Raw genomic sequence first — 15,298 nt, 5'->3', positions numbered from 1 at the left:
TTTCCTGACCATTGGCAATGCTGGCTGAGACTGATGGGAGTTGTGGTCCAACAACATCTGGAGGCACACTGGTTGGGAAAGGCTGGTCTAGAGGGAGTAAACATGTAAATTGAGGGCGGGGCCACAAGGAAACAGCGATACTAAACCTTTCCAGAGGAATGCTGACTAGTGTGAATGGAAAACAGTGGATTGGAAGGTAGGAGATGTGAAACTTGCAAATCTATTACACTTACAAAAGCTGCGTCTTTAATCTGAAGTTCAGCTCCCATGTGAATGAGCCCTGTATCTAGATATTTCAAGAAATCCCTTCTGTCTTTCAGATAAAATGGTGTCTGTGGAATAAATGTTTTTTAAAAATTTTAAGAAGTGATCCATATATTCTGATAAAGGTTCTAGGACTGATCCACACTCTGATATTATTGGGTGGCCAGGCACTAGGGAGACCCCTTTCTGGATTTTCAGTACCTGTAAAACACAGGTGACCTTCCATCTACCTCTAATAAGAAATCATATGTCTTTCAGTCTCTGTATCCTTCTCATAGGTTCTCATCAGTAATCGTTACTATTTGTGATTTTACAGCTTGTGATGGATCCTCACTGCATAAAGCACAGTGTGTTGTCATTCACAGTTGTCTTTATGCCTGTCCCACATAACTACTGCACCTCCTTTAACTGCTGGCTTAAAGCCCGCATCCTCCTGTGTTCCTTCAAACCATCCTTTCTTCAAAGCCTTCCTTTCTTGTCTAGTTAAATTATACCACATGCTGGTCCCAGTTTTTTCTATATTCCTCATCTCTTGTACAACCAGTGCTATTTACTATGGTAAGGTTAAAACGTTCATTTAGGTTTATTTACATTCACACTCTCTATTACTTAACAATTGATCTTGGTTTTGAAAAAAATCTGATTACCTTATCTTCTAAAATTGTGGGAGCTCTGTCATGCCTAGGTGTATGCAGAAAAGATAGCCTTTTTTGTAATGCCCATAGTTCTATGTTGCTGAAATTACTTGTGGACAGATTTACTACCAGTTAGTCTTTAATGTATTTTTTTTCCTTCCTGAACATTTCTTTTCCTTCCCCATGTCTGTTTTTCTTCCCATCTCTCCTTCCTTGGTTGGTTGCCAAACAAAATACCTTTTGGATTATGATATAACAGCTTCCAAGGGGAACTAGCCATAGAATCCTGGCAGCATTTTTTACTTTGCATTTCCAAATCTGATCATTCCCATCATTCACCATCCTCTTCTTGTAATTGATTAGGTATGTCCTCCCCTTTTCTTTTCTGTGGATCACAATTATGGATTACTTGCAATTTGTCCTCAGCCCACAACCTGTTAGCAAAATGTTAGTGTTGCTGAGAAAATCAGTCAGACTCACTCACATCAGGATTACATTTTGTAAACCCTTTACTGCAAAATAGGCTACTAGCAACATGGCATAGCTTAACTTCAGTTGAAAAACCCGAACAGTAGTTAAATACAAAGCTAATCAGATTAGAGAAAGAAACAACCAGCTTTAATCAAGTTAACAAAATACATTATATCTCCACCTACTACTGTTGGAGCAGACCAATTGCATCCTTAGTTAGAAATGCATATCCTCATGTTGCCTGTCCAACAAATATTTGCCCCTGCATAGCAGTAAGCATTTGACCATGAGGCTCTGCCACAAACAAGCTAAACTCTTGGTTCCAATCCACCCTCCTTTTCCACTGCAGTTGTTATTCTTGTCCTGCTCTCGCTCTGTGTTTGCTTAATATCATCACTGCGGCAGCCTGTTAGGAACTGAGCAAGAAGGGAAGAAGAACCATGTCCCTTTGAGCATATGCATGGGGTGGGGGGTGGGGATCCCATGAAAATGCTAGTCTAGCTCTAGAAATCTCCAAACAATAAGCTGTACCCAGTGCAGAAGACGTATGTGTGACTGCATAGATGATCACTCAAAAAAACCACACAGGTAAGTGATTGGTTTTTTTTTGAACTGGCATGGATTGCTGGCTTTTCTGAAACTTTACTAAATTGCAAATACTGTATGTTCCTTGTAATTACTGGCAGGTCAGTAGTCTGCAGAACAAAGACTGAGAGTTACCAATTTTTCATAATAGCAAGATGGACAGCCAACAGGTAGTATTATGGCTTATTCAGGCCTTCCCTTCAGTCTGCTGCAGGTTGCCCCCCCCCCCCAATTCACAACTGTTTGGCTGGCTGTAGGAAACATGATTTACATGGGGAGGAAGTTTCATGGGAATGACACTCCCCATGTGCCTTTCTTCTCATTGCAATCATGGGCACCTCAGCCTGCCAAACAGGTAGTGGGAAGTGCAATTGCCAGTACCAGTCAGCTGAGAAGTAGGATCAGCACTCTCCTAAGCTCTTCCCAAGACCAGATAACAAAATATCTCTGCCCATTGTTGTACAGCTGCCTGTCTGTTAGTCAGTTAGGAGGGGGGATTTTTGCATGTGTGCACACATGTATGAGTGTTCAGCCCCTGCACTATAACTTGTGTGAGTGAGTGAGAGAGAGAGAAAGAGAGAAAGAGAGAATGTGTGTGTGTGTTATATTTCAGCAAAGAGTACCTTTCCACCATATAGGTTTCCCTCTCCTTTGATACTGAGCAATATCAACATATGATATACTCTGAAATTAGATGTGAAGATCAGAGAGAATTATCTAGGCCTTGTTTAGATAAAACAGTAGCACCTGCATCAGCACCTCAGGAGTGTGAAGAGTTGCCATTGGGCTTGCCACTCCACTGTTGTCACCTGGGTGTGCCATTTGTGAGAACCCCTTACATATGTTTTCCTTCTTTGATCTACGTTGTCTGTGTGAGCATCCCCACCCCAAGTTACTGGTTCTCAAAAGTGGCACTTCCAAATGAGAGCCACCAGGCCAGTGACGGCTCCAGGTGTTGGAGGCCCTTGGGTAAGGCACCCTTCCTGGGCCTTCTCCTTTAGGGAGTCTACCTCTTCACTGTCTGCTGTTGCTCCTCTTCCTCATCATTGTTTCTATCTGCTTGATTGCCAGGTAGAGTGACAATGAGCAAGCAAACAGTGGAAGCAACTGGTCCTCCTCACCACCCCTGTTGTGTGGGCCAGGGCAAAAGGCAGGTGAACAAGCAAGCAGGTTGCAGTAGTGGAGAGAAGGAGCATGTCTTGTTAGTGGGCCCCTGTTAGGCTTTGGACCTTTGGCAGATGCCCAACCATGCAGACCCTTGATGCCAGCTCTGTGCCGGGCCATACTCCAGTGCTGTACCACACTTTCTCAGGGCCCTAGCTTAAATGTTACTGTTTAATCAGAGTGTATTAGACATTACACAAATTAGTCTAAATTTTCCACTTTTATATGTTGATATAGCATGTATCTCCTAGAGTTCATTACAACACCTAGAACTTTAAGACACAGTTTGGGGAAACCAATACTCGGTTTGACATAATTGTCAGTTAGAAGAGATAATATTGCGGAATTTAATTGAACCTTTATAGTTAGTGCTCGCTAGAGTTTTTTTAAAAAGTAGAACAGTAAAATTGAACTTTATTCTCAGCAAGTACATAATATCTAAATATGTGGATTTTCTTTTCCACTACAAAAAGAATTATAATTTCTGGCTCTTCTGTGGCTTTTGATTTCTAGCTCAACCCATTGTTTAGAAGAGCATTGCAGATACTGAATGTGTGGATGAAATGGGATTGAGGAAAGATACTGCAATATCTATTTTTTCTTTTATGTTCATTTGTAGGCAGAATTTATAGACAGCAGGCTACAATGCTGTGTAGTACAGTCATCTCCAAAGATGTTATCGCCAGTTACCCCAACACCTGTGACAAAGTCTCTGGTGGAAACCATTCCAACTGCAACTGTGCAGACCATCTATTCATCTCATAAACCAATTTCTCTGGCAGACAGGTACTGTGTGATCCTTCCATTGAAATACAATGTGTCTTGCTTTCTAAAGTCTCTCAGCAGTCAATAAGCATGTCTCACGGGGCCGGTTTACACATATAGTAACAAGGAAATGAAGCAAGAGTCAGAATATGAGGAAGGAAGAGTGAAGGCTCCACTGTTTTACCAAGCCTTAATCCAAACCATTTGCTGTTTTTCAGAATTTTCTGGCTTAATTAAATTTCAGTTGCTGTGACAACTAACTGTCATGTTTGGATGTTGGCTGAGATAACTGAAGGAAGAGTGAAAAGATGTTAAGTCAGGGGAGCGTTCAATGTCAATGAAAATCTTGTTTTCTCCAACATAAATGGGTATCTAATCTATGTTTACTATAGCAGTAACCATCAAGATAAGAACATAAGAAGAGTCTGCTGGATCACGCCAATGACCCATCTAATCCAGCATCCTGTTCACACAGTGGTCAACCAGATGCTCATGGGAAGTCCGCAAGCAGGACCTGAGTGGAAGAGCACTCTCCTCTCCTGTGGTTTCCAATATGTTCAGAAGCATATTGCCTCCAACTATGGCTAGTAGCCATTGATAGTCTTACCCTCCATGAATTTACCTAATCCTCTTTTAAAGCCAACCAAGTTGGTGACTATCACTGTCTCTTGTGGGAGCAAATTCCATAGTTTAACTATACATTGGATGAAGAAGTATTTTCCTTTGTCTGTGTTGAATCTTCCCACATTCAGTTTCATTGGAATCCATGAGTTCTAGTGTTACAACAAATGGAAAAAATCTTTTCTCTGTCCATTTTCTCCATGCCATGCATAATTTTATACACTATCATGTCACCTCTTGCTCACTTTTTCTCTAAACTAAAAAGCCCCAAATTCTACAACCTTTCCTCATAGAGGAGTTGCTCCATCCCTTTGATCATTTTGGTTGCCCTTTTCTAAACCTTTTCCAGCTCTACAATATCCTTTTTGAGGTGAGGCAACCAGAACTGTACAAAGTATTCCAAATGAGACCGCACCAATGTCAGCTTCAGGGCTGGGGGCTGGGCAGTAACGAAGCAGCCGGCAGTTAGCTGGCAAGAAATCAGTCAAGGCCAGGCAGATAACAGAGGCCAGCTGGCAGAACAAAGGCTTGACAAACTAACCAGTAGCAGTGTCCAAGAGCGGCGTCCAGGTAGGGAAGCAGAGTTCAGAAAGCCAGGGGTCCAGTCTGAAGGTCTAGAGGCTAGTAACGGTGTTACATGCGAGGGATCACAACCGACGTAGTCAGCAGTCTGCTGCAGCCATGAACTGCCTTTTATAACAAACTCCCTAAGCCAGGTGCCCGTGATTAGTCTCCCAGCTGCTCAGAGCAGCTTGTTCTTAAACAACCCGACCTCTTCCTTTGTTGCTGTGCTACTCGCTGGTGTCTCCTTTCTGCAGGGGGGAGGGGAGCCTCCTGTTCATACCCAGAATCCAAGGGGCTTCAGCCAGGTCCTGGACATTCTCCAGCTGGGGAAGAGCCAGAGTTGTGTCCGCAGGGGTTCCACTAGTTCCTTCTCCTGGGTCTGCCAACTCTGCCTCTTCCTCCTCCTCCGAGTCCTCTGAAAGGGCCATGACAACCATAGATTTATATAATGGCATTATGATATCAGCAGTTTTTTTCTCAATACTTTTCCTAATGATCCCTGGCATGGAATTTGCCATTTTCACAGCTGCTGCAAAAGATGTCTATTTCTACCAGCAAAACCATGTATTCCCATATTATCTTCCCACATTTTTTCTTCTCTGTGGCACCAACATAAAATTAAGCTGTAGGTTGCTCACCCAATGTACAGGGATGACACTATATAAGTATTATATAAAATAATAGTATTTTCTGACATTAACCTCTCATGGAATAAGAGCACCCAATTCCAAAAATGTTTAGGCTACACTCACAGTTGAAGGGATCTTGAAACAATAAACACACTGGTACAGAAGCAATTCTTATTTTCTTGACCCCATTTTTCTCCTGAGAAAACACTCAGGCAGAGCAATCCGAACCCTGGCCAGGAGCACAGCAAAGCAGTAGATCGTTCACCGCATCCAAACCATGTATCCAGCTCATAGGGAAGATAGAGGCATTGTTTTTGTTTCTCATCCAGGCTGGTGCAGCTGAGGGGTCTGAGGGTTCAGTGGATAAAGCAGCTAGCACCCCCCCCATCCTGAAATACCTTGTTTCAGGGCTCTACATTGGCTACTACAAGAGGGAACACTACTGGTGGAAGCTTTCCTTCTGCCACAGGTAAAGCTGGTACCTCTGCTCTAGCAGAGTTCTCACCCCACCCCAGTGCTGTTCGTCTTCACCAGCAGAGGTCAGCAGAGAGAAGCCTACGTGTCGTAATTTAGTAGGCAGTTTCCCCAGAAGCCACCTTTTTAGACAGCTGAGCATATAGCCTGCTCAAGGGAGACAGCCTATCAAAACAACAGGGAATTGTTTAGGTATACTTGTTCAGTTTTGCTATGGTTGTTATTTCTTATTTTAGAATAAAATGTTTATTATTTACTTCTGCCCTGATTCTTGCATACAACACTATGCACCATCATAACACAAATACACCAAATCAGCCATCAGTGGGAGAAGGGGTTAGGATTGCTCTCTAGGAATTCAAAACGAGAATAAGATAATCGGGTAATTGAAATTGTCCCATGATAACTGGCAAAACTGCTCCACCTCTCAGCTACAGTGTTGTCAGGATTTCCTTAGACTCCTTCAGCTAAAAATGAATTTATTTGGACTTATATCCTCTACTAGACCTCTGTAGTACACATGTATACAAACAACTAAAGTGCTTTAGAAAATAAACATGTCTAAATCAGAAACCTAAAGATTAAATGGATGCCAGGTGAGCCTTCTTGGTCAAGAGGTTCCACAGATGAGAAACTCTCCCTTTGTTGCCCTTATCTTCTCCCCTTATTAGCACCATTTCTCATTCTGCCCCAACCCAAAGGCTGAGAATTTTTTTTTACCTTGCAACCCTATGGTCCCTGGGGGGGTTCCTATGGCTCATAGGAAGCACTGATTCTCCCTCTTCAAGGGCAGAGAGAGAGCTCGGATCTTGGAGAGGGAGATCTGTTATCGGACACCCCCTCCTGCAGCCTTTGCCCTACTGACATTGGAGCTCTGATATCATTAGGGCAAACAAAAAAAAGAGTGTCCCAGGGTGGACCTTAGGTAGACTTGGTTCTGAAGGATCCAACACCTTTCTAGTGAGGAAAGAACACCAGCCCTAGAACTGGCATGATTTATTTCCCTCTCATTGTTTCCACTGAGGAAGTTGTTTAAAGGAGGGACTAGAAAAGGATGGAGGAGTACAAGAATGCTGCTTCACCTTTGTTTCCTGCCAATGATACTCTGGGAAGGAGTTGGATGAAGCAGATCAGCCACCTTTGATTTCCCTCCACTTAAGCCTCTAGTCTCTAGATCAGCCTTTCCCAACCAGTGTGCCTCCAGATGTTGTTGGACCATAATTCCCATCTTTCCTGACCATTGGCAATGCTGGCTGAGGCTGATGGGAGTTGTGGTCCAACAACATCTGGAGGCACACTGGCTGGGAAAGGCTGCTCTAGATCACCAGCAGCAAATGAATGCATCTTCCAAATACTTCCCTTTCTCTGCCCTTAAGCAGCCACACAAAATTTACCTGGCCATTAAGATAGAGTTCTTCTAGCAGATTAGGAGACTGGCCAGTCTGATCAGCCATTGAATATCAGAATGTAGTCAAATCCAGGCAGGGTTTCTTTACCTTTCCTCAATCACACACTTTCTCCACACATAATCAAATCTATTTCCACCTTCTGCCTCACTCATTTCATTTGAGTGTCCTTATATCATGGTATTTCCAATAGCCTCATGTGAGAGGTGAAGACAGACCTCCTGGAAACCTTCCTGTCCTTCCCCAAGAGATTTATGCTCACTGCTGACATCATAATGCTGGACATTTTCAGATGGTAATATAATGCCATGATGCAGAGGCAGGGCAAAGAGCGGATCCATTGGATAAAATGGGACAGCTCCATAGCAAAGTGTTCTGAGGTTCACTTTTAAATACTATGTGCCATCAGATTCTAAACATCCTCAGTGGTGGAAGCCTACAAAAGATGCAAAAGTCTTGATTCATGCTTTGATTGTTCCAAGAGTTGAGGAGTGGCTTTGGCCAGGCACCCTCAATGCCTTCCCATAGCGTGCAGGAGGAGGTGTGTATATAGAATGAGAACTTTCTCATGCTGCCTCCAGCCTTCTTGGATGCCCCATGCAAAATGAGAAAAATGACACTTAGGGCACATGGGGACTTACTCCGAGATCAGTGCTACTAGCACGCCTGGTAAATTCGCTGAGTTTACATGTCGTTTCATCCCATGGGAAGGCAAGTCACTGCTTTCTCCCTTAAATCTGAAGCAAATCAATCCAATTTTAATCTGAAAAGGGAAGGAAAAACCATCTGTATTTTGCATCTCTAGGGGCTTGTAGACTCTTAGCTCTGATGCTTTGGTGAGTCCACGCCCACTCCCTCCTCCTCCCTTTCTTTGTTTTACTCTGGAACAAACTCGAGCATGCTTGGTTGCCAAGGTAACCAGAGGAAGAGATAGTTTGACCCTAAGAGGGCGTGGTCATATGTAAGCTGTGAGATTAACCCTTCCCCTTCATTATGAACGCAAAACAGCGGATTGAGGGCTCATATAAGGTAAGAAGTGTGAACCTTTAAACTTCATTGCGATGAGAAAAGCTTCACCTTTAAAACGGAGTTTAGCTCCAGTGTGAACTAGCCCTTAGGGTGGGGGACCCTTTACTGATGTTGGGCCTGCAGCAGGTGTGCTACCTTGCCATTTTCGGGACTTAGCCATGATTTCATGTGCCAATCTATGATATCATGTTTTGAAGATGAAAAGCTTTGCAGAGGGAAAATGGGCCTTCCAGGGTGGGATTGCCACAAATTTGTAAAGCTGCATTTTGATGTGACCTTTGTGCTTTGCACTGTAATTTACCATTCTTTCTCCTTGATAAAGTGTTTTTCATTATCAAGATGAGCAGGAATATTTTGATACATTGTCACATAACATAAAGACATGCATCTTTTGTGGATTTACACTGTATCTTTCATCTTTTAGTTGCATTTAATATCATTTACAGTAGGGCCCCACTCATATGGCAGGTTAGGTTCCAGACCCCCGCCAAAAAGCAAAACCTGCCAAAAAGCGGACCAGCTGTAGCACGGGGGTCTGGAACCTAACCCGCTGGTCGCACTGGAGGAGAAGATCAGCTGTAGTGCGCTACAGCTGATCTTCCCCTCCTCCGGCATGATCTGCTCAAGCGCGGGCGTCTGACTGCACCAGAAGAGGAAGAGATCAGCTGTCGCACTCTACAGCTGATCTTCCCCTCCTCTGGTGAGATCAGCTGGAGCGTGGGGAGCTCCAGCCCCCCCCCTCCAGCTGATTGCTCCGCTGGCGCTGGATTAGCAGAATGCCGAAAAGCAGGGTGCTGAGAAGCAGGGCCCTACTGTATTTTATTAAATATTTATTAGCACTTTAAATTTGGGCAGTTTACAATAATACTTTATTTAAAATCTTTATGCCCCACCTTTTAGTTTCAAAAATGTTGCAGAAGTAGGTCCATTTTTCCAGTCATTATCAGGTTCTAGAATTACTCTGCTTTTAATTTTATCATGATTATACAAAAGACAAACACACACAAACATAAATTATATACAAAAGAAAAACTGCAAACATTTCTTACTTTTGAAATCATGGTTGGATGGGTACAAAAACATTCTTAGTCTGCAAACCAATATTCTATTATTATTGTTGTTATTATTGTTATTTATTAAAGTTACAGGTATATCCCACCTTTCCTCCCAGTAGGAGCCCAGGGCAGCAAACAAAAACACTAAAAACACTCTAAAATATCATAAAAACAGACTTTAAAATATATTAAAACAAAACATCTTTAAAAAGATCTTTTTACAAAAGCTTTAAAAAACATATTAAAAAGCAATTCCAACACAGATGTAGACTAGGATAAGGTTTCTACTTAAAAGGTCTGTTGAATAAGGAAAGTCAGTAGGAGCCAAAAAGATAATAGAGATGGCGCCTGTCTAATATTTAAGGGGAGGGAATTCCAAAGAGTAGATTTCACTACAGTAAAGGTCCACTTCCTGTGTTGTGTGGAACGGACCTCCTGATAAGATGATATCTGCAGGAGGCCCTCATCTACAGAGCGCAGTGATCAACTGGGTACATATGGGGTAAGATGATCTTTCAGGTATCCTGGTCCCAAGCTGTAGAGGGCTTTGTACACCAAAACCAGAACCTTAAACTTGACCCGGTAGCTAATGGGCAGCCAGTGCAATTCTTTCAGCAGCGGGGTGACGTGTTGGTGATACCCTGCCCCAGTGAGCAGTCGTGCCACCACATTTTGCAGTAGCTGCAGCTTCCAGACCAATCTCAAGGGCAACCCCACATAGAGTGCATTACAGTAATCCAGCCTGGAGGTTACCAGTGCATGGGCAACAGTGGTCAGGCTATCCCAGTCCAGAAATGGCCACAGCTATCTACCAGCCGAAGCTGGTAAAAGGCACTCCTAGCCCCTGAGGTCACCTGGGCTTTTAGCAACAAAAATGGATCCAGGAGCACTCCCAGACAACAGATCTGCTCTTTCAGAGGGAGTACGTCCCCATCCAAAGCAGGCAACTCACCAATTATCCAAACTCGGGAACTACCAACTCACAGTGCCTCCACCTTGCTAGGATTCAGTTTATTGGCCCTCATCCATCCTACCATCATATCCAGGTCCAGGGTAATATACACTTACCTGGAAGTAAGTCCCATTGGAACTTACTTCTGAGTAGACATGTATTGGATTGCAGCCTTAGTTAAATATCCAGTAACTGGTTTCCAACAACATAATGTCTCTTGATTTTAATACGTTGTATCAAGTGGCGGGTTTGTGCTAACAGAAGTACAATAAAAATGATAAAGATCCACAATATACAAAAGGTTTGGTACTGAACTCAGTAATAATAATGCAAAGATATAAAGTGCAATGAAGTCCAAAAGAAATAAAGTCTATAAAGTAGTCATGAATAACAGCACTCTAGTGGATACAAATCCTTTTCGATTAGATGTCTTCCTCAGATCTTGTTATAAATGTACTGTCCTTGGCAGGAGTTATAATATGTTCTTTTACAAGTGTAGAATTCCTCTTACAGTTGATATATACAGTTGTATCCATAGGATGATTTGTTTTGCAAATGTTAAATCCCTGTAACAGTTAATGTACAAGCCTGCTTCCAATGGATGGTTTCTGGCCAATAAATAATTTTAGGCAAGAATATCTGTCAAACACTCTTCCAAGAAAAAGGCTTATTGCAACCACACAACTGTAGAAACTTTTAAAGGTACCAACCATACAACGACTGTAGAAACATTTAATCTTCTACTGATGTAGATAGTAGTACTGAATATGGAGAATCCTCAGATACCTCTGATAGGGAGGAATCAGTTACAGGTGGGAATCACAATAAGTTTTTGGAACAATGTCCCATACTAAAAAGGTCAGACCACCAGAGGGAACAACAGTTTCCCTAGTTCTCCAGGAGTAAAAGGACTTGATTGTTAAATTATCGTCCTATGAGTTAAATGCAGATGAGATATCTATTCTTAATAAAGGATTAGCTTTTGTGCCCACTCCTAAATATAATGTATTTCATACTAGAATTGATATTTATAAATTGGTTTGTTTAATTAAGATTAAAGAAGTTTTCCATCCAGCTCATGACCAGAGGATTCATACATTTAAAATTAAATCTTCATATAGTCCAGTAACTCATAATCCCAATATTTTGACTTGAAAAAGTAGCTTTAGATCAATTGGGCAACTACTCCAATATTATTATCAAACCTGCTGATAAAGGGGGAGTTATTGTCATTCTAACCAGAGAAGAATATATAGGAGAAGCATACAGACAACTCAGTGACTCTTCTTGTTACAAATACATAAACCATGATCCTACAAAAGAGATTAAATTCATTATAAACATTTGTATACAAGAAGCAATATCTTTAGGATATATTGATGGGGAGATGGGACGGGTTTTGATAAGAGAGGATGCTAGAATTCCTGTCTTCAGCCTACTCCCTAAAATACATAATAACATTTTTTCTTCTCTTGGTAGACCTATAATATCTGGACACGGCTCCATTTTTGGAACTCTTATCACAATAGCTGGATTCCTTTTTACTATGTTTTGTCCAACAGAGTCCCTCTTACATTGATACCAAGCATTTTATTAGAAATACAGATTACCAGTAGAAGAGCAAGCTTATCTAATCACTATGGATGTTAATTCCTGTTATACATCCATTCCACATGAAGTTATAGAACACTATTTGATTAAAAAAACAGAGTCGTATTCTCCACACATTTTTTGCTTGATATATTGGACCTAATATTAGAAAATAATTATTTTTGAGTTGAAGATAATTTTTACTGTCATATTAAAGGGGTAACTATGGGCAGCCTAGCTGCTCCAAGTATAGCCAATTTCTAGGTGGCATACCTGGAACAGATACTCATTCTGAAATTAATCCTTTTTTCAATCAGATTTCTTATTATGGGAGATATATAGATAACATATATATTGTTATTTATTCAGATTTGCTTGTTGAAGATTTTTCCATATGAATCAATTCAGTAGATCCTAATATTAAATTTAGTACTCATAAGGACCTTAAAGAAATGGTGTTTCTGGATGTTATCATATACAAATATAATGATCAAACTGTGCTTAGAAGTAATGTAAAACCTGCAGATAAAAACTCGATTTGTACTAACAGAAGCACTTCAACAAGCAATGCCAGGCACCTGTTTTTTGCGAATCCCTGTTTATTCTCACTTTAAGAGGCAGTGCCCTGTTCTTCTAGGTCTTTATCACAACAGGCAATCACTTCTAACCCACAATGAGTTTTATTATTATTTATTATTATTTAAAATATTTCTATCCCGCCCTTCTACCCTACAATAGGGCACTCAGGGCAGCTACAATAAAATAGCACACATATATAATAAAATACACAATAAAAACACAAATATTACAGTAAATTAAAATGCATAAAATGCAATTAAAATACATAAAATGCGTTATGCATACACATACACACACACACAAACATATATACATGTATATATGTGGATACACATATAAGAGAGTGAGAATAAAAGAACTTAAAAGATAAAAATAAAAGATAAAAAACTTTAACAGTGTCAGTCTGACCCGTCAGTCCCAACCAAAGGCTCTGCGGAACAAAATAGTTTTTACAAGTTTCTGGAAAACCATCGGAGGGAGCAAAGCGGGCTTCTTGGGGAAGGGAATTCCAAAGTCTGGGAACCACCATTGCAAAGGCTCTCTCCTGCGTGCCTGTCAATCTAACGTCTTTCACGCCAGGCACGCAGAGGAGACCAGAAGCAGATGATCTTAAATCCAGGGTAGGAACATATGGGTGTAAGCTGTCCCTCAGGTACATTGGTCCAAGGCCATTTAGGGCTTTAAAGGTCAAAACCAGCACTTTGAATTGGGCTTGGAAACAAATTGGGAGCCAGTGGACTCGATAAAGCACAGGGGTGATATGCTCCCTGCGCCGTGCTTCCGTTAACATTCTGGCTGCTGCATTTTGGACCAACTGTAGTTTCTGAATCATTTTCAAAGGCAGCCCCACGTAGAGTGTATTACAGTAATCAAGCCTCAATGTCACCAGTGCATGTGTCACTATGGCCAAGTCAGCTGCTTCCAGGAATGGACGCAGCTGGTAGACCAGTTTTGAGTTAGCCAAAAGCACTCCTGGCTACTGCAGCCACCTGATATTCAAGCAGCAGGGCAGGATCCAGGAGGACTCCAAACTGCAGACCTGCTCCTTCAAGGGGAGTGCAACCCCATCCAGAACAAGTTGCAATCCTATCCCTGGGGCAGTTTTCCCCTTGGCCAGCGACACTTCTGTCTTGTCACACAATGGAGTCCCTAGCTTTGCAGAAGTGCTTCTGCTAGTACAAAGCCCTTATTGGATACAACTCTATTAGTTTAGGTTCTAGGTCTTCTCTAGATCAGTAAATTGTTAGAAAATTTGGGAAGAAGATACTGCTGGAACATATTTAATTGGGTTTGCCTTTGTTAGTAAACTCAACATGCTAGCCAGATTTGCTTCTTGCGCAATGAACTATTTTCAGAATGTTTTACTTAATCAAAAAGCAACCTGTTAATTGTTTTAATAGAAATATGTGGCATCTTGTCCCCTTAATTGCTTCCGTGTTCATTAATTCCACAGTGCAGAGACTCTGAGGCGTGAACTTGAGCGAGAAAAGTTGATGAAAAGACTGCTGATGACAGAATTATGAAAATTCTCACTTCTGTTTCACACGGAGAATGGATTGGGGCCTTTTCTGTGCCTTCTGTCTGTTTACATTCCTCTGCTTGTGTGTACGCAACATAATGTATCATGACAATATTATATATTCCAATCCTGGATTAATCACAGTTGACTAAAATAGTTTAACATAAAATTCAAGGACTTTATTTGCATATTTGATACTATGGTGATCCAAAGAACCATGAAAAAATCAGTTTTTTTAGTCCAAATGGGGGTTTAGGTTTGTTTTTCCCCTCAGACAGCAGCCCCTCCCTATTCTTCATGGCAAACTGCATTTGAAACCGAGAGTAGTTTCAAAAACAGCTTGTAAGCCTACTGTTCCAACAGAAAAAAAAGTTCTTTAAAAACTCCTTTGGACTAGTCTAAGCCCCCTCCATGAGCTTAAGCATCTCTTCAGATCCCTGCGTATGATTCCTTCTGCCTTTTATTTCTCCCTAATATTAGGATATTATATACTACAAAAACTGAATTGAGGCTAATTTTTGGCAAGTCTAGCGCAAAAAAGAACACCAAGGAGATATATATATTGCTTTCTATTCAGAAACAATACCCTGTATATATGTTAATAAATGCACATGAATAATCAGAATATTTTGATAGCATATACAAAATATCATTTTGTAGATCTGAAAACTGCATCAGTCTACTGTTTGTTTATTTGTTTTTTTTAAAAAAAACATGGCTGTTTGTTACAGATGAATGGCGGCGTGGTGGAGTATCATAACACCATCTTACCCTATGACTGTTAGTCTCTGTAGAAAAAAATTAAAAGCTGCCTTTTAAAAATTCCTAACGTCAATATCCCACAAGGAGGAAATACACAACCCACCAACACTTGCAGGGTGGGGAAAACTGTCAACTTTACATTAAAATAATATAATTTCCAGTTACTCTAATTTGTTTACATTGAATCCCCATTTATCCTACCAAATAAAACTGAAAATTGGACTTTTAAGTGAA

The 15,298-nt window shown here is 41.1% G+C and overlaps 1 protein-coding gene across 1 annotated transcript in view; it reads left to right on the top strand.

Annotated features, from left to right (window-relative positions):
• LOC133368053 (band 4.1-like protein 4B) overlaps positions 1-15,042 on the top strand; it is a 132,263-nt gene extending 117,221 nt beyond the window's left edge. The window contains exons 10-11 of the mRNA XM_061592135.1: positions 3,739-3,905; positions 14,237-15,042. Coding sequence (XP_061448119.1) covers positions 3,739-3,905; positions 14,237-14,306 — 237 coding nt within the window. The 3' untranslated portion in view covers positions 14,307-15,042. The remainder of the gene's footprint in view (positions 1-3,738; positions 3,906-14,236) is intronic.
• Positions 15,043-15,298: the final 256 nt, after the last annotated feature.

This window comes from Rhineura floridana, chromosome 11 (genome assembly GCF_030035675.1).
Source record: "Rhineura floridana isolate rRhiFlo1 chromosome 11, rRhiFlo1.hap2, whole genome shotgun sequence".
Taxonomy (NCBI): Eukaryota; Metazoa; Chordata; class Lepidosauria; order Squamata; family Rhineuridae; genus Rhineura; species Rhineura floridana.
Note: the sequence above shows the minus strand (reverse complement) of the source record. Positions and strands in the feature narration are given on the sequence as shown.